General features: G+C 58.4%; 1 protein-coding gene and 1 long non-coding RNA gene across 2 annotated transcripts; one reads left to right on the top strand and one right to left on the bottom strand.

Moving 5' to 3' along the window:
- Positions 1–1,578: 1,578 nt before the first annotated feature.
- On the bottom strand, positions 1,579–16,907 carry FAM78A (family with sequence similarity 78 member A). Its single transcript, XM_060013958.1, has 3 exons — positions 16,487–16,907; positions 14,830–15,870; positions 1,579–2,691 (listed from the first exon to the last, which is right to left on the bottom strand). Exons 2-3 carry the CDS (start codon positions 15,150–15,152, stop codon positions 2,163–2,165), a joined length of 852 nt encoding a protein of 283 aa, XP_059869941.1. The 5' UTR covers positions 15,153–15,870; positions 16,487–16,907; the 3' UTR covers positions 1,579–2,162.
- Positions 5,808–11,969, top strand: LOC132426987 (uncharacterized). The gene is made up of 3 exons (XR_009519793.1): positions 5,808–5,903; positions 9,817–9,938; positions 11,842–11,969. It is a non-coding gene; the product is annotated as an uncharacterized lncRNA (long non-coding RNA).
- Positions 16,908–18,740: the final 1,833 nt, after the last annotated feature.

Raw genomic sequence — 18,740 nt, 5'->3', positions numbered from 1 at the left:
GCTTGGGGGACTCTGCCCCCAGACAGCTCAGGACCACCACTTACTGTTGGTTCCTACTCCCACCCCTACCCTAGTAAGAACTCCTTAGCGATGACCCAGCCCAGAACCAGCACTCCGGTCCCTGACCCCTCGCCCAGGGCCCTTTCTCCTTTGTAGTGCAAGAAAGACCTGAGTGCAGAGAAGGGCCGTGCCGTCAGGAGGCCAGGTCCCGTCCACGGCAGCCGGCCACTGCCACCCTGACCCCTCCGCAGCCTGTGCCCAGAGGGGGAGCTGGGACCCATCATGCCCCTCACTTGAGGCTGTGGCCTCTCTGGGTGGCAGGCCTCCCTCCGAACACACCAGGGGGAACTGGCATTTTCCAGGGGGAAGGTCCCAGTCCTGACGGGTTCCCGAAGCGCCAGGCCGGCAGCCGGCCGCACAAAGCTGTTTCCCGTCCAGAGGTGCCAGGAGAGCCGCACGCGTCCCGTCAGGAGCGGGGCGCTCGGGCGATGGCTGGACGTTAAGCACCCCTCGAATAAATACAGTAGCCCGTGGGTAGAGGAGCAGAGCAAGGACTCCGTGAACCACGCCCGCCCACGCTGTCCCTGGGGCTCCTACATACGGCTCATCTGCAGCAGAGATGGATTATTTCTCTCATCTGACACTTTTCTGGGCTCGATCATTATCGGTCCGAATGAGGAACCCAGGCGATGTAGCTGTGGGTTTGTCAAGCTTGGAGGAAGGGGGCCTCCCTCAGCAGGGTGTCCCCTCAGCTCCTGCAAGCGGCCTTCAAGGCAGGCATTGCTAAAAAAGCTTGGCAACACTCAGGACCAGGTCCTGGGGCTCCAGAGGGCCCAGGACCCGAAGGAGGGTGACCTCAAGGACCAGCCTCAACCCCAGGCTCACTTCATCACCCTGGCCGTGGGTGCTGGCTCGCTTCTGTGAGGGCCGGCAGCAGGGGGTCTGCCCCTTGCCTCCCGCCTCCCCAGCCTTACCAGGTCCAGGCATGCCCATCTGTGGGTGCCCTCACCTGCAGCACCGCGGTGCTTGGAGCCCATCTGCAGGCACCCCCCGGAGAGCCCGGGAGGGGCGTCCCCGAGAAGGTGCTGGGCGGCAAGGGCAGGCCTTCTTACCTTTGAACTAACTACAGCTGGGTAAGGTGGCTGGCCCTCCAGGCGTTTGGGACAGTGTGGAGGGAAACAGAAAAGCTGCCCACTGAGATGTGCCGACGGAGCCAGCTGGCGATGGGCGCTGAGGACCGAGACGGTGGGAATTCCCTGGGCTCAACCTATAACTCACGGGACCCTCCCTCTCTGCTCCTAGGCCCACCCAAGGCAAGTTCCGGCTGCAGAGGAGAGAGGAGAGAGAAGCCCCCCGCAGATCTACCCTGAGCCCGAGCTCACAGCTTGTCTCTGCAGGCACGGAGTAGGGTAAGGGTTCTCCCTGGGGTGGAGAGAAGGGACCTTGGGGGCAGAATCTGCCTGTGGTTTCGGCTCAGCTAAAACGGAAGAATGAGCGGCCGGTTTTAGATCTAGATCTCTAGCCCATCCCCCTCCTCCCTCACCTCTGGCGGAAGATGCAAAGTCCAGCAGAAAAGACAAACGGCTCTCTTTGTTTCCGGTTTTTTCCTTTAAAATCGGCTTAAGGCAAAAGTTTGGCAAAGCAAGTCTACATAAGGCCGCGTGACAGAGGATGAGGGGAGCTGCCCGGGCGGGGCGGGGCCGCCGCGGATCAGCCCCGGTGGCATCAGCCCCGGTGGCATCAGCCCCGGTGGGATCAGCCCCCATGGGATCAGCCCCGGTGCGGTGCGACCAGGCTCCTCGCCAGCTCCTCCTCGTCCCACCCCTGAACCTCTTAAAGAGGCGTTAAAAAAAAAAGGAACAGAAAAAGCAGTTGTTTCAGGGAGTCTGTTGCAAGTGAATGACGGAAATTGCGAGGAGAGGAAAGGAGACCCAAGGTGACACTGAGGGCGCACGTGGAGTGGTCAGTCCCGCCTGGGTCTCCCCCCTCCGCCAGGGAAGCAGGTCCCAGGAGGGCGGGGGGCCATCGCCGCGCGTTCGCACAGTGAGATCCGCCCGCTGGAGAAGGTAGAAAGGTTGTATTTTGCTGAAGGACTGCAGAGTCCGTGCGGGGTGTTTGCGTGGTGTTATTATTTGGGGGTCACCTCGCGGGTGCCCTGACCGTTACCGGTGCTTGGGCGGGATCACCACCAGCGCCGGCCCGTACTTGGGCCGCCACATGAGGACCTGAGCGTCGTTGGCATTGGGCTTGACCAGGGCGCTGGGCGGGATGGGCTCATTCTTGCTCAGGATTTTGGGCTGGTCCTGGGCGATGGGCTCCCGCAGCCGGGCGCGCTGGCCCAGGGGCCGGTTGGGGTTCACCTCGATGCTGAGCTGCATGCGCCAGTGCAGCGTCTGCAGAATGATCATGTCGTTGGTCGAGGTGTTGGTGGCTACCAGCCACGTGATGAAGCTCTGGTCCCGGTAGACGTTGGTCAGCTTGGCCACATTGCTCTCGCTGACGGGCACGGCCCACGTGACGCTGGGGTAAAAGTTGTCATTCATGCTGATGATGAACTTGGAGTCTCTCTTGGTGGGGCCCACGATGGTGCAGGTCTCCGTGGTGTTCCCGTACCAGGGGTAGTTCACCCCGTCCGAGTCGCTGATGGCCTCAATCTTGCCCTCCTGGAGGTCTGGGAGCTCCCAGCTAGACCTGAGGGTGGGAAGGCCAGTTTACTCAGCCAGCCATGCACAGGCTCGTCTGCATCCCCTTGTCCCTGGGGCTTACCTCCCCAGGGGGCCAGACAGTAAACAGACACCCAACATCATGTCAGGAAACTGGGGCTCCCCTAGACATGGCCCCCCTCAAAAGCCACATCCTGTTCTCTTGCATCATCTCAAATTGGTCTCCCCCAGAAACCCCTGTAGACAGGGCTGGATTCTGGCTGGGCTTTGGGAAGCCCTAACTGCCCCTGCCCTCAAGGGAGGGGCCTGGGGGCAGCACACAGTCATGGGGGGCCCTAACCTGCGCTGTGCCCCCCCATCCCATGTCCCAGCGGCTGGTGGGACGGCCACATGCGACCCCGTGACCTTGGTTAGGGCGGAGGCCACTGGCGCCGAGAGGCTGGGGTGGGGCTACTCTCCTGGCCACACAGCGCGTCAGGGCGGCCTGGGTAGGAGTACAGGTGGCAGGGAGTTTCTTCCTCTTGCTTTAGGGGCCCCCAAGGGCCGTGGGGTCGGCACATCTGGGAGTGATTTCAGCCCCTCCTTGGCCAGCGTGTGACCGGGGTCAAGCGCCCGCCTGCCCCCGAGCTTTGGTGTCCAGCACCGGGGCCGGGGCGTGGGAACCAGCGCTCAGGGCCCTCGCCAAGGCTCTGGCCCCTCCCCTCCACATCTCCTCCACCACACGTGCGCCTGGGCTCCCTGGCCCTCCGCCCAGCAAGGCCAACACCGTGGGCGGTGCCCTCTTCTCCCCACCACCCACCCTGTCCCCGCCTTGTTTCTGCTCATGCCTGCCTAGAATAGGAAGCACAGCTCAGCCAGAATGGCTCCCACCTGGCTGGCCCCTGTCTTCGGAGCAGTAGAACCAAGAAAACCTAACCAGCCAGTCTCAAAACTCTGCTCTCAGTCCCAGTCTCGGGGCCAGCTTTACAATCAATGCCTCCTGGACTTGCTGCAGCTGCCAGGGAACCTGCACTTGCAGCTTCGGGCCGGGCTGAGAACCAGCAGCACTTGGTCAGCCCGACTTGCTTGCAGGGGGCTCAGCCTCCTGGCAGCCGGGCTGTCCAGAGCTCGGACTCAGGAAACCTAGTGACCTTGCTGAAAGTCTCAGCCACCCTCTCACTGGTGTGAGACCCTGGGCAAAATCCCAGCCCTCCCTGGACCCCAGACTCATCACCCACTTCCCACCTGAGGTCATGGAAGGACACAGACAGGAACATGCCAGTCCAGGGCAGGGCACAAGACAAATGCCAGTGATTGGTGCCTGCTAGCACCATTGCTGTCACTATTGTTACTATAATAATAACTCTCTGACAGAAGAGGACTGTCCTGTGTTGCTCTGAGGACATGTGGCTGGGGGCACAGCAGCGTCTGGGGAGCCCACCCCTTAGAAACTCATCAACAATCACATCCACCCCACCAGACAGATAAAGTAACGACAGCTGAGGGGGGGGTCTTTTTCCCAAGTTGATTTAGCTAAGCAGTCAGGCCTGGGCACCTGCCATACCAAAGCTCAGGACACTTTGCCCCCAGAATTCCGCACACCTGTGTACACCAGCGGTGCTCTCCAGAAATACTCCTTTACAGAATGCATTCCTGTTCATAGCAGCATTATTCACAATAGCCAAAAGGTGGAAACAACTGAAGCGTCTGTCAACGGATGATGGATAGAGTGGTCTGTCCATGCAATGGAATATTATTCATCCTTAAAAAGGAAATTCTGACACATGCTACAACATGGATGAACCTTGAAGACATTATGCCAAGTGAAATAAGTCAGACACAAAAGGACAAATACTGTATGATTCCACATATATGAGGTCCCTAGAAGAGTCAAATTCATAGAAACAGAAAGTAGAATGGCGGTTGCCAGGGGCTGGGAGAGGGAAACGGGGGAGTCAGCATTTCATGAGTGCGGAGTTTCAGTTGGGGAAGATGAAAATGTTCTGGAAATAGACACACAACAATGTGGATGTACTTAATGCTGCCAAACTTAAAAATGGTTAAGATGGTAAATTTTATGTATATCTAATCACAATGTAAAAAGTGCATTCCCCTACTGAAATGCATCGTTTAATGTTAGCAGTTAGCAAATTTGGGGCCACTACAGGAGGGATGATCAGGAATGTGATTTTGCTAATTTGTCTGTTTATTTCATTAAAAAGGTCACAAAATTAGGGTAACACCTGCCTAGTAGACCATCTCCTGCCCGGGGCCCTGAGCTCATCAAACGCCAAGGAGGAGGTCACAGTCGTGAGCCGGCAGATTCGGCTGCCCCGGGGGTGGCCGCCATGGACCAGAGAAGGGGGTCAGGGTCCCTGTCCCGAATTTCTCAGAAGCCTGTGCCCCACCCGTGCCCAGCCTCCTGTGGTGGAAGGCACCCACTCTGTCTTCTCACAGTGGTTACACTTGCTTATAAAAGTGGCTTTCGTTTTGTTTTGTTTTTAAGGCAGAAAGCCGTCTTGCCAAAAGACCTTTTCTCTTGCCTTTGCCCTCTTTCACTTCCTAAGAGCTGGCTTGTTGTGGGACGCGGGGTTGCCACCAGAATGGCCTCTCTCTCTCAGCCTCTGACCCCCAGCTTCAGGTTTCCTTTTCCGCCTCCCAGCCCCCAAATGCCCAGGTGCTGGCTCAGTCACAGATGGGTGACAGTCCCCATGAGCTGGCAGACAGCCGTGTCTCATGTGGGGTATTACTCAGAACCAGGGCCAAGGGCGTCTGTTTTCAAATCATCACAAACCAGCTGGGCTGGCTCTGGGCCCCGTGGTCCAGTCTCCCCGTCAGGGTGGTGGAGGGAGCATGGTTAAGGGCACAGCTCCTGAGGGACGTGGACCAGCCCGGGTCCAGTCTCCCCCCGGCTACTAGTCACAAATCTCTGAGCCCCACATTGGTTCACTGTGGATAACCGCACCCACCTTCCAGGTTTTTGAGATGATTAAATGCGGCAATATATACTACCTGGTACACAGTAAACAGCGATACGTGGAAACTTCCGGAGGCCACCGGAGCGAGGCTTGCCTCTAACACTAATGGATTTGCCAGCCCTGATGTGACCTGAAGCCTTCTGACCTCGTTTATGTTTTCAGATTATCCACGCTCTGAAAGGAATGATTCCACACAGCTCCTGCCTCTAAGACTGCCTGTTTGTTCTGGAATGACCTTGGGCTTCAAGGCAGACCCTCGGTTTTCCAGCTTCTGGGTGGAGGGGTGAGTTTGGACCCTGGTCCTGCACACCCTGAGCCTTCCTGTTTGCACAGCAGGGACAGTACAGGTGCACAGGCCAACGAAAGGTGGAGGCAAGGCTCCCAGCTCCGTGCCCGGCACACGGAGGCCCAACCAGCAGGTTTAGGTGGAGGAGGGGCATCTTGTGAACACGAGCAAACGCCCATTTCTGCCCCAGCACCTTCTCTCCAGACCTCAGGGCAGGTCGTGTCAGGCCTCCTACAGGCCAGCAGGAGGCCCTGGTCTCCCCCGTGTCCTCCCCCTTTGCTCACTGGCCTGGGCTGGTCTTCAGGGCAACACTGGCTACAGAATTTGTGGGACCAGGGGGTGAAGTGAAAATAGGAGGCCCCTTGTTCAAAAATCAAGAATTGCCACGTGGTGACAGCAGAGCATGGAACCACGCAAGGGGCCCTTCTGAGCACGGGGCCCAGTGGGACGGTGCAGTCCCCACGCCCGGGAAACTGGCCTGCTTCCGTGGGCCCCGTCACACTCCCACCCTCATCCCAGAGGTGTGGGAACCCAGAGGACAGCAGGCAAGTCCAGGCTTGAAGCTGGACCTCAGAATGCTTTCTGGGGCCCCCTTGCAGCACATCTGAGACAGACTCCTCAGCGTCCCTCAATGCCCATTCCTTCTGCAGCCCCATCCACCATGCACTCAACAGATGTTTGCAGGGACCTGCCATTGACGCTGGTCACGATGCTGTGAAAGGGAGACAGAGCTGCTGACCTGGTCATCAGTAATGCCAGGGGGGCCTGCACCCTCTGGGCGCCCAGTACCATCCCTGACTCCCTCTCGCCTCCAGACTGCCCCCCTTCTGCTCTGCCTTCGCGCTGGCCACGACCCCTCACCTCTCCCAGCCTCCTCTTGCCACCTGCCATGCTCTCCTCCCTGAAGCCTGAGTGATCTTTAAAAACAGAGATCTGATGGCACTGTTCCTCCCTCCAACCCTGTTAAGCCTGCCATGACTCCCCAAGGCCCTGAAAGCCAGATGCAGGTGAGGCCAAGGGTCTTGCACGCAAACACACACACACACACACACACACACACACACACACGCACACACACACACACCCTCCCTCCCTCCCTCCCTTCCCAGGCTCCAGACCCACCAGCCATCCCCCTAATGGGCTGTGCCCTCCCGACTCAGCGTCTTTGGCCACGAGCAGCGTCCCCCGCCCCCTCCTGTCCTAGCCAGTGGTACCTACGGCTCATCTCTGGAGCCCCCAGGGAAGCTCACCTGGACCCTTCACACGAGGCCTGGCGCCCCCATATTCAACCTTTGTCCCGCTGCTTCCTGGGACACGCACGGGGGGGATTTAATAATCATGCCACCCTTTGTTGACGACCTCACTCCCAGACAGACCGCAGGGGCCGAGAAGCAGGGGCCAGGCCTCCAGAATCTATCCTGGTGCCCGGCCTAGAGTCAGACACAATAGAGGCAGGTGGCCTGGATCAGTGGCGGTGGGCAACCTGCCCCGTTTCTCCTTCAGGGCCTGAGCCCCACAAAGGGGTCCCAGTGATGAGTTTAGGGTCCCCAAAGCTGCCTCTGCTTGTGTACTTTCTTACCTGGAGCAGCTGCGGCTGGGACAGCCATGCCCAGCACAGGTCGTCCCCACTGCAACACTGGTAACAGGGGTCACGTTCCCTGAACGCATCAGACGTGCTGGGCGCCCTGCGTACATACATCCACACAGGCTTCTCCTCAGTTACCCCAGGGCTGCAACTGAGGGTGTTTTATAGAGGATACTTGGGGACATCAGAGGCCTGACCCGGGGAAGCCACCAGGCAGGACCCACAGCCCGAGCGAGCTCTTACCCATGGCCTCCAACGGCCCCTCACCCAGCACACACACGCATACATGCATATGCACGCACACACATGCGTGTGTGCACGCACACGTAGACACGCACATACGGGTTCTTACCCATCTGGCTTCCAACAGACCCTCACCTGAAATACACACACACACGGCTCTGAGCAACATGACCTAGAGTGTAAGTCTGAGGGCCCTGGGAGCACACCTTTCCCAGCTACTTTGTGCCAGGCAGGGTGGCAAGCCTGGGCCTGAGCTCTCTCCTAGGCATGGGTGGACCCTTGTGCCCCCATGGGCCCTCGTCTCTCCCAGCTCTCTGACTGCATTTTGAATTCTGGACAACAGAGCACCTGGTCTCAGAGCAGAGTTCCCAAACTTCACATCTCTTTCCTCATTTTGGTCCTGTTTACATATCTCCTGTGCTATTATTCACTTAATTGTTTTTCCTTGAAATTAATCACTTTTTAAAAAAACTCAACTAAATTTAGCTTTTCCTATGGAACACCTTTGAAATAACAGGTCGGATATATTGGGTGTATATATATATATTTTCTAATACACATTAGAATAAATATGTGGCTTTAAATTACAATCATACTTAAGCTGAAACGAGTTCTCCTAAATATTATTTCACTTCCCACAAGTGGCACCGTTGGGCACTCTAAGAAACACATTTACAGATGGCGACTTGGGGCTCGAGGGCAAGAGGGCTGCCCAGGGCACAAGGTTCTTCTGCCCAGTGCTGGTTGCAGTGCCCTCCTGGGGGCCAGATGGGCGCTTAGGGATTTTCTCACCTGGTCCCCAATTTTACAGAGCTTACTGTTTTTTTGCAATTTGCAAAAAGTTCCAATTTTGTAAAATGTTTGCAATTTTACGAGAAATGAGGCCCAAGAGCCCCCTTCCAAACCAGACTGGGACCCTGGTTTCCTGACTCCTGCCCTGGGCGGCCGCCCACTGTGCTGGCCCCTGCCCACCAGACAGGTCACCAGAAGCCCCTTCCCTGGGGGAGGAGCTGGAGGTGTCCCCTCCCCGCCTGCCGCTAGGGTTCCCGCAAACAACAAACACCACTTTTTCTTCCCACCTTACCCTTCCTCGCCCAGGCCACACTCCCAGGGCCTAACACGAGGGGGAAAGGGCCAACAGCGTTTTAGTTTTTAGTTATAAAAGCTGCGTTTTTGTTTAAAAAAAAAAAAAAAAAGCAAGCCATCGAGAAGTACAAAATGTGAGAAACGATGGGGCTCCCCTGGTGGCGCAGTGGTTGAGAGTCCGCCTGCCGATGCAGGGGACACGGGTTCGTGCCCCGGTCTGGGAAGATCCCACATGCCGCAGAGTGGCTGGGCCCGTGAGCCATGGCCGCTGAGCCTGCACATCCGGAGCCTGTGCTCCGCAATGGGAGGGGCCCCAGCAGTGAGAGGCCCGCGTACCGCAAAAAAAAAAAAAAAAGTGAGAAACGAAAGTCCTGTCTTCCGTGCTTCCGCCTCCCTCGCTGAGGTTACTCACCACATACACTCTGATAAACATCCTTCTAGAGCATCCTCCCTGCACACACACACAGTAGATGTTCCCGTTTCTAGCGCTTTTAACAGAAATGGATTCCTACCCTACATCTTTTACAACTTCTTTTAATGCAACGATGATAATATGATAGGGAATCTCTAGCTTCTCTTCCTCATGTGTAAGGCCTATTCTGCCCTGGAGACAGACCATAGTTTCACCCCCCTACTGATGGACACTTGGGGTGCTCATGGCTCTTCAGTGATGGACAGGGCTGGAGTCTCTGTCCCCACACATACGTCCTTCTGCCCTGCTTCCTGCATTCACGTATTCGTTAATTCACTTGCTCGGGAGATTTCTGTGTGTGCCTGCCATACTCCAGGCACCAGGCCAGGGGCTCAGTTTCTCTAAGACAGACTCTAAAAGTAGGACAAGAGAGTTGAAGGGCACGTGTGCTTGAAATTGTAGTGGACAGAGCCAAGCTCACCTTCCGGAAGCTGCGTAAATTGTACCCCCAGGAGCAGCACCGGAGGCTGTCTACTCCCCCCGCCCCACAGCAGGCATTACTGATCTTTTGTATTTTTACCCAGATCCGATCAGCAGAAACAAAAAGCATCTCCGTATGTCATTGCTGGTTCCCTGATCGCTGTGCTGTCAGAGCCTCCTCACATGTCTCTGGAAGCTGCCAGCTTTTGTCTTCAGCCCTCAGAAGGTGAGGGTGGGTGCGATCGCTTGGCCGGGGCCGGTCCAGGGGGAGTTCTATTGGGGCCAGGCCGTCCCCCCAAACTTCCTCCCACCCCAAAGCCTGGAAACGAGAACTTCCCTCTCTTGCCTCCGCCAGGGCCCTGCAGATGGGGGAGGCTGTCTTCCGCTCGCAGAGAGGAAGCATCGTCCTCAATTGTTCTGCACGGGCCCAGGCTGCAGGAAGAGGCCACATGGTCACAAGGGCCATTCCTCCTGACCCAGCCCCTGACCACTGGGGCAGAGCAAGCCTCCTGGGGCAAGTGGCCTCAGGTCTCAGCGGCCCTGGCCTCACCATAAAATCGGGACCTCACGGGGTCCTTGGGAGACCAGAGAGTGAACGGGGAGCTGGGGCAGCCACACAGCATCACCCCAGCTCCAGCATCCCCTGGCCAGAGGCCTCAGGCCCCCCCCACCCCTGCCCAGCCCTTTCCCACCAGCCTCATAATCCTGTGACAGCAGATGTCACCACAGGTTCTGGCTGGAAAGACCCTCAGAGGTCTCGTCGCCCGAGATTCTCATACTGTAGGCGGGTATGTGAAACCCAACCCAGGAGAAGAAAGAACAGTAATGACTCCAACACGGCAGTCTCTGTGCTGACTCTCTGCCAGGCACTGTGTAATTGATGATGAATTATTACTAGTTACGGTATGGAGAGCGAACACATATACTATCTCATTTAATCCCTCAAACAACCCTGCGATGAGGGACTGTTCTCCCCATTTCATAGGAGGGAACAGTGAGGCTCAGAAAGGTTGAGAGCCTGGCGCAAGCTCGCCACACCCGTGGACGGTGGAGCTGGAGCCACGCCTGGCTGGACAAGGGCACAGGCGGGTGGCACTGCCAACCCAGAGAGACCCCGTCTCCTGAGCTGCTCTCCTCCCCTCACCCCAAGCCTGACCTGTGGCAGAACCCTGAGACAGAACCAACCTTGACCTTGGCCGTGGGCCAGATTCTCTGGGGGCTCCAGAAGAGGGCAAACTAGGGATAACGTGAAGCATCTCCCACACAGGGGAGAAGCTGTGACTCGTCACTCGGAAGACTGTGCCAGCTGACAGGTGGCAGCTAAGGATTGTGGAGGATGGGGTGGTGGATGCAGGCGGATTCAACAGTGCTCTGGGGGGGGGGGTGGCTTTGAAAGCTATGTGGGTTGGACCCCAAACCATATAGAATCCTCTCAAGCTGGCACAAGAAACTTGCCATCTTCTAGCTCTCGTCTGTAAGTCGGGTATTACTGGGGTGGCATGTGGCATTGTTCCACTGCAAATATTTCCAACCCACGACATTCAAAAGGGTTCTCCTCCTGGATTAGAGATTAATTTCAAGCAGGGATAATGTTTGGGGGTATTATGGGTTTTGCTGAAGTATTTGGAATTAATATTTTTAATACAAGCCCATTTGGCAAGAACAGAAGCCCTAACCTAACCTTTGCCACATTGCCGTTCCCTCCCCAGGCCATTAAAGCCCAGTGCCCATGTGGGTTTCGTTTTAAGCCTTCAAATTGTCTGGGTCTAGCCCAGTAGTTCTCAACCAGGGGTGACTTCACACCCCTCCCGGGGACATGGGGCAGTGTCTGGAGACACGTTTGGTTGTCAGAACAGGGGGAGGGAGGCTGCTGGCATTGAGTGGGTAGAGACCAGGGATGCTGCCCAACATCCTGCAGTGCACAGGACAGCCTGGTCCCGGCAAAGTTAGGGGACGGTTCCGGGCAGCCTGAGGCCGCTGGTCATCCCAGCGCTCACCATCCCTCACTTTCTTTCACGTCACGGGTCTTAAAAATATGAAGAAGCTTAGTTACCACAGGAGGTTTGGGGTAGGGGAGATGGGAAGGGTATTTTCATCACATCAAAATGCTTCCGTTTACATTCGAGCAGGTGCAGCTGTCCAGGCTTATTCCGGAGGGCGCCAGTTGAATACAGAGCCTCCCCATGGGCCGGAGGAACCATGGTATTTGGTAATTCAGTTTCTTAATGTAATTTTGTTGATTAATAATCAATCGAGCAGTTTCCAACTCAGCGTTTCAGCCACGGGTGACCTACACCTGTCCTCTCCCCGAATCCTCCCAGCAGCCTAAGGGGGGTTCTTACCCTGTTCACAGATGGCAAAAGCAAACCTCCAAGAGGTGGCCTGCCGAGGCCCCAGAGCCAGTACTGGGCCGTAATTCTGACCCCGGGGCCTGAGCCCATTAATGACCAGTCCATCCTGCCCCTCCAGGGAGCCTCGAACTCTGCCCTTTCTCCAGGGCTGGTCCTATCCCAACCAGGAGTCCAGTGGACCCAGGAGAACGAGGTATGCGGGACACAGGGGTCCCTGCGCTGAAGGCGTGTCCCGAGAAGGGGAGGGAACAAAAGGGAACACATGGAACTCAAGGAAAACAGCCTTCAACCACTTGAAAACTCAAATCGTCCATGACTTACACTATTATTAAATTCTTAAAAGTCAGGGAGTGGGCCCTCTGTGAAAGAGGAAGACCTGGGCTGGGGAGAAAATTCCACACAAAGAGTAATTTACATCTGTCCAAATTCTGTCGTTTCGGCCCTGATTCTCAACTCTTTACATATCCCATCACCCACTTCGCATCCGATAGAAGAATCAGAACGGTAATAACACTGTTAAGGACGACAGTCACATGCAGTAACTGTTGACTGTGGGCTTGGCGGAGTGCCGGCTGCTTGACCAATGTCATCTCCCGTAATTCAATAAGCCGTGGTGCAAGGACTGTGACTGGCCCCAATTTGCAGACGAGGAAACCGAGGGTCAGAGTGGCTCAGGTCACACCCTGGAAAGTGGCAGAACCTGGACTCAAGCCCAGGTCTGCTTGACTGCAGTCTAGATGTGCACTGGGTTCCTCTAACCGGGAACCAAGGACTGGCACAGACAGAGAAAGGTCACCTCAGGTCTCCCGATGCACGCCTGTCTCCAGCCATGGCGCTTGGATGGACTCAGAGCCAACAAAGGGAGCACAGGGCCTTGAAGACTCTGTAAACATCCCCCACCCGCCCACCCCCGTGCACAGATGGGGAAGCTGAGCCTCCAAGCCAGGCCCACTCCCTCCCCACCGCACACCACGTCCGTCTCTGCAGAACTCAGTCCCTTTAGCTTTCCCCAATGTTCTTCCTCTTGGAGCTTGCATCTTTCCAAGTTCAGAAGGACCTCTGGCTTCCTTACCCTTTCTAGGGAAGAAAACAAGTGGAGCCCAAAAGCCCTAGGAAAACCTGTGTGTCTTGCCAGTTGCCCCAGAAGCCTTGCAAAGCCTGAGAAGGTTCTGGGTTTAAGGCTTCTTAGGGAAGGTCCACAGCAAATAACTAAGAACCATGTTTCCCTTCTTGGGATGGAAAGTCAGCCCCCAGCCTGGTTTAAGAGCCACTTGGAGAATTAGACTTGGATGTAGACGTCGGGTGGACAGAGGGGAGCCGATGAGTGTCCAGATACGCGCCATGTGCACCTCTGGGGCGGTCATGGTTACACCTAGCTTTAATTTTTTCCATGATCCTCCTGTTGCCCTTGCAACTTCAGTCATCTAGTGGAGAAGCCACAAGATTTGGTGTCCCCTCCCCACCCTCTCTAATTTCAGCTGGCCCAGAATATTCTTTTTTTTTTGTGGTACGCGGGCCTCTCACTGTTGTGGCCTCTCCCGTTGCGGAGCACAGGCTCCGGACGCGCAGGCTCAGCGGCCATGGCTCACGGGCCCAGCCAGTCCGCAGCATGTGGGATCTTCCCGGACCAGGGCACGAACCCGTGTCCCCTGCATCGGCAGGCAGACTCTCAACCACTGCGCCACCAGGGAAGCCCAGGATATTCTTAAATCAGTGAAGAGTTCCAAGTCCTGGGGAAAGTCTCCTCCATTCCTCACCTGCGGGACCGGGAAGGGATGCTGCACAGGGTAGAGACCCCGAGAGACAGGCTGTGGGCGAGTGTCCATGGCCAGCCATGGGAGTCACAGGGGTCAAGTTGGGGGGCTGCCCTTGGGGCCTGCCTGGTGCTCTCAGAAGCGTCCTCGTGCTCAGAAACAGCTATTGTCACCACCCTGTCTTAGGCGGCCCTTCAAGTTAAGTCACCTCCCCGTCTGTCTACAGCTGCTCTTGCCACACGCAGGATGACCATCTCTAGGGTCAGAGAACATGCCAGGGGCTCAGGGTGCCGCACCGAGAGGTACACCCTCCTCGGGACATTCTGGGGACTGGGCTGGACAGAAGAGGTCTGTGGGCTCCTCTCAGCTCTTAGGGGCCCACTGGAGCCTTCTGGACACAGACACTGGCTGTCCACATAAAGTGGCCTTCTGCTGTGGAGAGAGAAAACACTGCACTGAAAAGCACACCGGGTTTCTAAAACCCTCTCAAACAAAACTCCGTCCGGAACAGAGCAGAGTGTTCCCCCAAGTCCTGATGTGCCTCTGAAAACACCAGGGGACGAATTCAGGTCCAACACAGAGCCCTGCACACTAAATCTGGAGGCTGCAGAGGCCCAGCTCTCCTTCCCTGAGTACCTGCCGCGTGTGCAGGTCTGAGCCGGGCCAAGCCGCAGCCTCTCTAGTGACCCGGGACAGCATGCGTGCTTTGCCAAAGAGGAACCTGGTGGAATGTCCCTCTGCTTTCTGGGCGTCTTGCAGGGAGGGTACGGGAACCGCAGGGGGCCAGGGACAGTGGAAGGGACGGTCCTAGAGCCGTGACCCCAATCTGAATCAACAGGCGAGCCCTCTAGGTCACCTGGCCAAGGAGGAATCAGAGGCCACTTCCATGTCTGCCTAACACTTCCCTCTGGCCCTGATGGGACCCCTCTCTAACCCCGCCGAGCTCACCCCCAGACCCCCAAGCTCCCCCATCCCAGGGGCCCCCCGAAGCTTGCTCCTGAGCAGTACTCACATGCCCTGCTCCCCATACTGGTTGTAGAACTCCATGTGGCTGCACGCCTGAATCCAGCCCACTATCCAGGTCTCCTTCTTGGGGATGGGCGGCATGACCACCTGGGCCGAGGCACGGAAGTGGGGTGTCCGGTAGCGGAGCACCACGCTGGAGGACTCATCGATGCTGGTGGGGACGGGATCGATAGAGGCCTTGACGTCGATCACCGTGATGCCTTCCCGGAAGACTCTGGCTTTGCCCCCGATGCTCTGAATACAGCCCATGGCACACAGTACGAGTCTGATCTCCAGGGAAGGCCAGCAGTCCCAGAGAAAATCGGGCATTGAAAGGATGGAGGCTGCCGGACCCAGTGCAGACGGTACAGCTCTCCAATCTCAAATCTCAAGACTGATATCCATAGGATAGAAAATTCACTGAGTAGAGGGGGTTTGCATATCACTACCTCGGGCCTGATTATAAATAAGGATTTTGCTGCATTTCAAGGGCCCTGGGTTCTCTCTTCTTCTGCTAGCAGTGGACAAAAATCACCGATATTCTTTGGGTTAAAAAAAGAAAAGTTTGGAGGTTAATGGATAATCATGTTGTTCAGACATCCAGCCCTTCCTTCTGTGCCTCACACGCGGGGAACGCAGCTCAGAGACGCTCCCTGAAGTCTTGAGGCGAAGAAGGCAAATGCCGGCAGGCACATAAATAAGGAAGGCTCCGTCGCCTGCGCGGTGCCGCCACCCTCGCTGCAGAAGACCGACTTCCTGCCCTTCTGCCTTCCGCACGCGCTCGGGGCACACGCGCCCGGCCGCTCGCCCAGCCCGGCCGAATCAATGGAAGAGCAGTTTCTGTTCAATCCGCCAAGGTCTGGGCGCCCTCGGTGGCTTCCAGGAGGCGAGCGCCCGGCTCCCGCGGGGTCCCCGAGGAGCGCGGCGCGGATCCCCGTCGGCGACCACTCGCGGGCACGCCGCGTCCCCTCGCCGCTGTCACTGTCGCCGTGCGGGGCCCCAGGGCTGCGCTCGGGCCGCCGCCTGGTTCGCCGCGACCGCCGAGGACCTGGTGGGAGGTGGAAGGGACAGGACGTCAAGGCCCGCCTCAAAGTTGAGCCGAACTTTGCTGCGGGGGGCGCGCGGGGCGGCGACGAGTCTGCGCGGGGCGCGGGCTGCGGAGCTGACGGCGCAGCTCTGTGAGGTCTGCCCGGAGGCGGCGGCCCGCCCCCCCCCCCCCCCCCCCGCCCAACCCGTCAGCGGCGGCCGCACGACCGCGCGCACCAGCGAATAATCGCCGCCGGTGACATCTCCGCTGACCCCTCCCGGCCCGTAGGCGGGGTGGGGCGGGGGGCGACTGGCTGGCACTGCAGTGGGCCTCGTGGACTTTCGGGTCCTGGCACTACCCCCACCGCCTCGCCGCCGGCGCCCCTTCCCCGAACGGGTCCCTTCGGCCCCCGGGGGGCGCAGTGCCACCCCGCAGGCCGGTCTGATCGGGCGCACGCCCCTTCCCGGGCCGGGGTCCCCCGACTCCCGGAGGGCGCAATGCTCCAGCCCCGCCGCGTCCGGGGCCTCTGTGCTCCCCTCGCCAGCCCCAAGCGGCCCCCGATACCCGCGCGTCCGGCGCGCTCGCCGCTGCCGGGAACTTTGGCGCGCACACCCCCACCCGGGCGCCGCCGACTCACCTGCCCCTCGGGCCGCTCCGCGTGCCCGGGCTGCCGCCCTCCGGACGCCCTGAACCCGCCGCGGGCACGTCCTCGGGGCGCCCCCCCACTTCCCCAAGCAGTGTCCTTTAGCTCTACTGGGGTCTGGCGCCGGAGTGGGCGCCCCCGGCCCCCACGTCCTCCTAGCTCGGGGCTGCTAGGGGGTGGCCGGGGGCGGAGGGGTGAGGCTCGGGGCTCTCTCGCCCCCACCCCGCGCGCCTGCTTTATTTTATGATCATTGTGAGCGTGCTGTAGCCGCTCAGCCCCGCCGCCGCGCCGCAGCCGCCTGGCGCGCCCCGCGTTGCCTCGCTCTGCTGCAGCATCGGAAAGGCAACCAGGTCAAACTTTGCAGAAACTCAGCCCCTGCGCCGGCCTGGCCCCGTGTCCGCCCGTAGCCGCCGGCCGGAGCGCAGCGCACGCAAAGACCGCCGCCCGCTCGCCGGCCCCGCGGGGATGCAGGTCCGCAGGCGGCGGCGGCGGCGGCGGCGGCGGCGGCTGCGGCGGCGGCGGCGGCGGCGGCGGCGGGCGGGCGCCGCCTCCTCCTCGCCGCCCGCCCTGCTCTCCACCCTCGCTCCCCGAACACAGCCCGCCTCCCCCTGGTAATCCTCTCTCCCTCTTCCCCCCCTCCCTCTCTCTCTCTCTCTGTCTCTCTGTCTCTCTCTCTGTCTCTGTCTCTCTGTCTCTCTCTCTGTCTCTGTCTCTCTCTCTCTCTTTTTGCAGCTGCGGGGGGGGGAGCTGAGCCTCTCCTCGCAGAAACGACATTTCCTTTTCGGCTAGCCGCGGGAATTCTGGGTAGTGTAGTTCGGCTTCTGTCTCGGGTCCAGGTGGGCTGCTCCTCGTGCCCTTTGAACTCAGCTGGCTTTCCAGGGCTCAGGGTAGGCGGGAAAGGGTTGCTGTTGCCCTGGCATTCCTGGCCTGGCTGGGTGGAAACAGTGCAGGGCTCTGGAGGTTCCAAGGCTGGGAAGTTTGGGGGTGAGGAGAGAAGTTCTAGGAAAAAGGTCCCCGTGTTTCTTGCTCTGTGCTGGGCTTCTGGGCGCCCTGACAGGTGGTCAGGCCAGTCGGGCCCCAACTGTGATAAGCACTGTACAAGCTTGATCACTTCACCCACCACCACACCCCTGGGTAGGAAGCCTGGGGTGTGTATCTCACAGAGCAGGACTCCAGAGCTGGGAGATTCCCAAGACCTGCCCAAGGCCTCCCCCAGACGGGTATCCCAGCTGAGACCCGGGAGATCTGTGTACAGAGGTTCAAAGGGGTTTGACCCTGGATGGGGGAGGAGAGGGGGGATCGCTGTTCACCTCTCTAAGCATCTTCAAGCCAGTAGCCCCACCCGCACCTGGTAACTACCCACCGCCACTCGCAAGCCAGAGCATCTTGAGTGCCAGTGAGGGCAGAGATCGGAGGAGCAGAAGGTTATGGCCACTTTGAGGTGTTTTCTCTGAGGGGCGATCAGCCAGCCAAATGACCCATCTGTACCAGCACCAGTTCAGGCCACAGGCAGGAAGTGGCCTGTTGAGGTGGCCACTGCCCCTTGGCCAGCTGCACCCCTGCCCTCGCCCTCAGCCTAATGAGGGGTCATCCCTTTCCAGGTCAGCTAGTAAGTAGTTTATTCCTAGCCCTGCTGACTGAGACCAAGGTGGGGTGGCCTCATGGTCTGCTTACAGCCAGAAGATGGGAAGAGCACGGGTCTCCGAAGGACCCCGTGTAAATTTCCATTTCCAGGAAGAAGCCTTCCCTGGCCTCTAACCCACAGCGTCCTCTCCCTGCTGTGAACTCACGGCCTCCACAAAGCATTCTGCCCCTCTTTGACGCACTTCAGCCTTCACATAATTATTATGCTAATAACCTTGGGGGTGTCCATCTCATCTGCCCACACCATCACCCCCGGTTCCTGGAACAGAGAAGACCCCCCTGGCTGGGGTGCCCCCTGAGGGCAGGGACACTGTCCTGGCCACAAGGACATGAGCGCCCCGTGCACATGTGCTGAGCTGCACTTGCTCATCTGACGTGACAAGAGCAGAGGCCGGAGCCCTACCTGCTCACTAAGCGGCCAGACGGGAGGTGATTTCCTGGAGTCCTTGATGCCTGTTGGAAGTGAGGTGACGCCCTGCAGCCCTGGGCTTGGTTGGCCTGGGTTTGTGACGATGATAAAGCGCTCACTGTGTGGTGCACTGCTGAGTGAGTATTGTCTCCGCTATCCTCCTTGACCCCAGGAGGAGGGCTGGACAGAGAGACC

Source organism: Delphinus delphis, chromosome 6 (assembly GCF_949987515.2).
Source record: "Delphinus delphis chromosome 6, mDelDel1.2, whole genome shotgun sequence".
Taxonomy (NCBI): Eukaryota; Metazoa; Chordata; class Mammalia; order Artiodactyla; family Delphinidae; genus Delphinus; species Delphinus delphis.
Note: the sequence above shows the minus strand (reverse complement) of the source record. Positions and strands in the feature narration are given on the sequence as shown.

Bases quoted from the DNA above. Each gene is read 5' to 3' on its own strand.
- FAM78A (XM_060013958.1), bottom strand. From the start codon at position 15,152: ATGCCCGATTTTCTCTGGGACTGCTGGCCTTCCCTGGAGATCAGACTC. The intron at 2,692-14,829 runs GTGAGTACTGCT...TCCCACCCTCAG, and splicing joins CAGTATGGGGAGCAGGGCAT to GTCTAGCTGGGAGCTCCCAG.